Source organism: Tigriopus californicus, chromosome 9, assembly GCF_007210705.1.
Source record: "Tigriopus californicus strain San Diego chromosome 9, Tcal_SD_v2.1, whole genome shotgun sequence".
Classification (NCBI taxonomy): domain Eukaryota; kingdom Metazoa; phylum Arthropoda; class Copepoda; order Harpacticoida; family Harpacticidae; genus Tigriopus; species Tigriopus californicus.
In genome coordinates, this window is record NC_081448.1 from 9,190,080 (window position 1) to 9,190,850 (window position 771).

The window sequence follows — 771 nt, forward strand, 5'->3', positions numbered from 1 at the left end:
CTTCAACTTCAACCATGCTTTGTTGTCTTCGCTTAAGAGATGGAACGGATTCGCAAGCTTTGCGAATCAAACGCGAGAAGAAAAGGATCAATGAGGACATTGAACGAGGTCAGCGAAAAGAGCAAGAAATGATTGGTTGACGTCCAATATTAAAGATCTCATTTATCCCCGTCCTTCAAGTGGGCTAACCTCTTTCAAACAAACGAAAACGGATGCACCATCCAATGCCTGATATGATCTTTCTAACCTTTCATAGCAGTCAGGTCCCTAACCACCTTTGATCCATTCCCTTGATCTCGACTACATGGAGGGCTCGACAAATGCTCGGTCGTAGGTTGATATTCATTCTCGCAACCTTCCTTTTCAGAACTCCGGGACGAGAGAAAGAGATTGATGGAGTATTCTTGAAGCTGTTCGTCGGCAAGTGCACTCCTAATTCATAGACCCAGGAGGTGAGTATATGCCGTCCAATCAGATTATTGTGGCAGACCCGAGTCAAGACCACAGGATCATTGAGCCATGATTTTCTTATTATGTCCAAAGGCGAAAAGCCCAGAAAGCTCATTTTGGTACGAACGGAATTCGAGGGGGTTCTCCATCAATGTCAGTAGATGCTTAATTGACCACTCGGCACATCTTAGAGTTCACTTTAGTTCAGAACATCTATACATGGACAGAGAGGCTGAAACATCTCGAACACTAACCGACTCCATTGTTTCTTGCATAACGCAAAATCCATGCACCAGTTTTAATGCAAAAGTTTAGAAAAAA

At 43.5% G+C, this 771-nt stretch overlaps 1 protein-coding gene across 1 annotated transcript in view; it reads left to right on the forward strand.

Annotated features, from left to right (window-relative positions):
• LOC131886867 (G protein alpha q subunit-like) overlaps positions 1 to 771 on the forward strand; it is a gene marked incomplete at its 5' end in the record, with an annotated part of 2,307 nt that overhangs the window by 548 nt on the left and 988 nt on the right. The window contains 1 exon segment of the mRNA XM_059235301.1: positions 544 to 569. Coding sequence (XP_059091284.1) covers positions 544 to 569 — 26 coding nt within the window.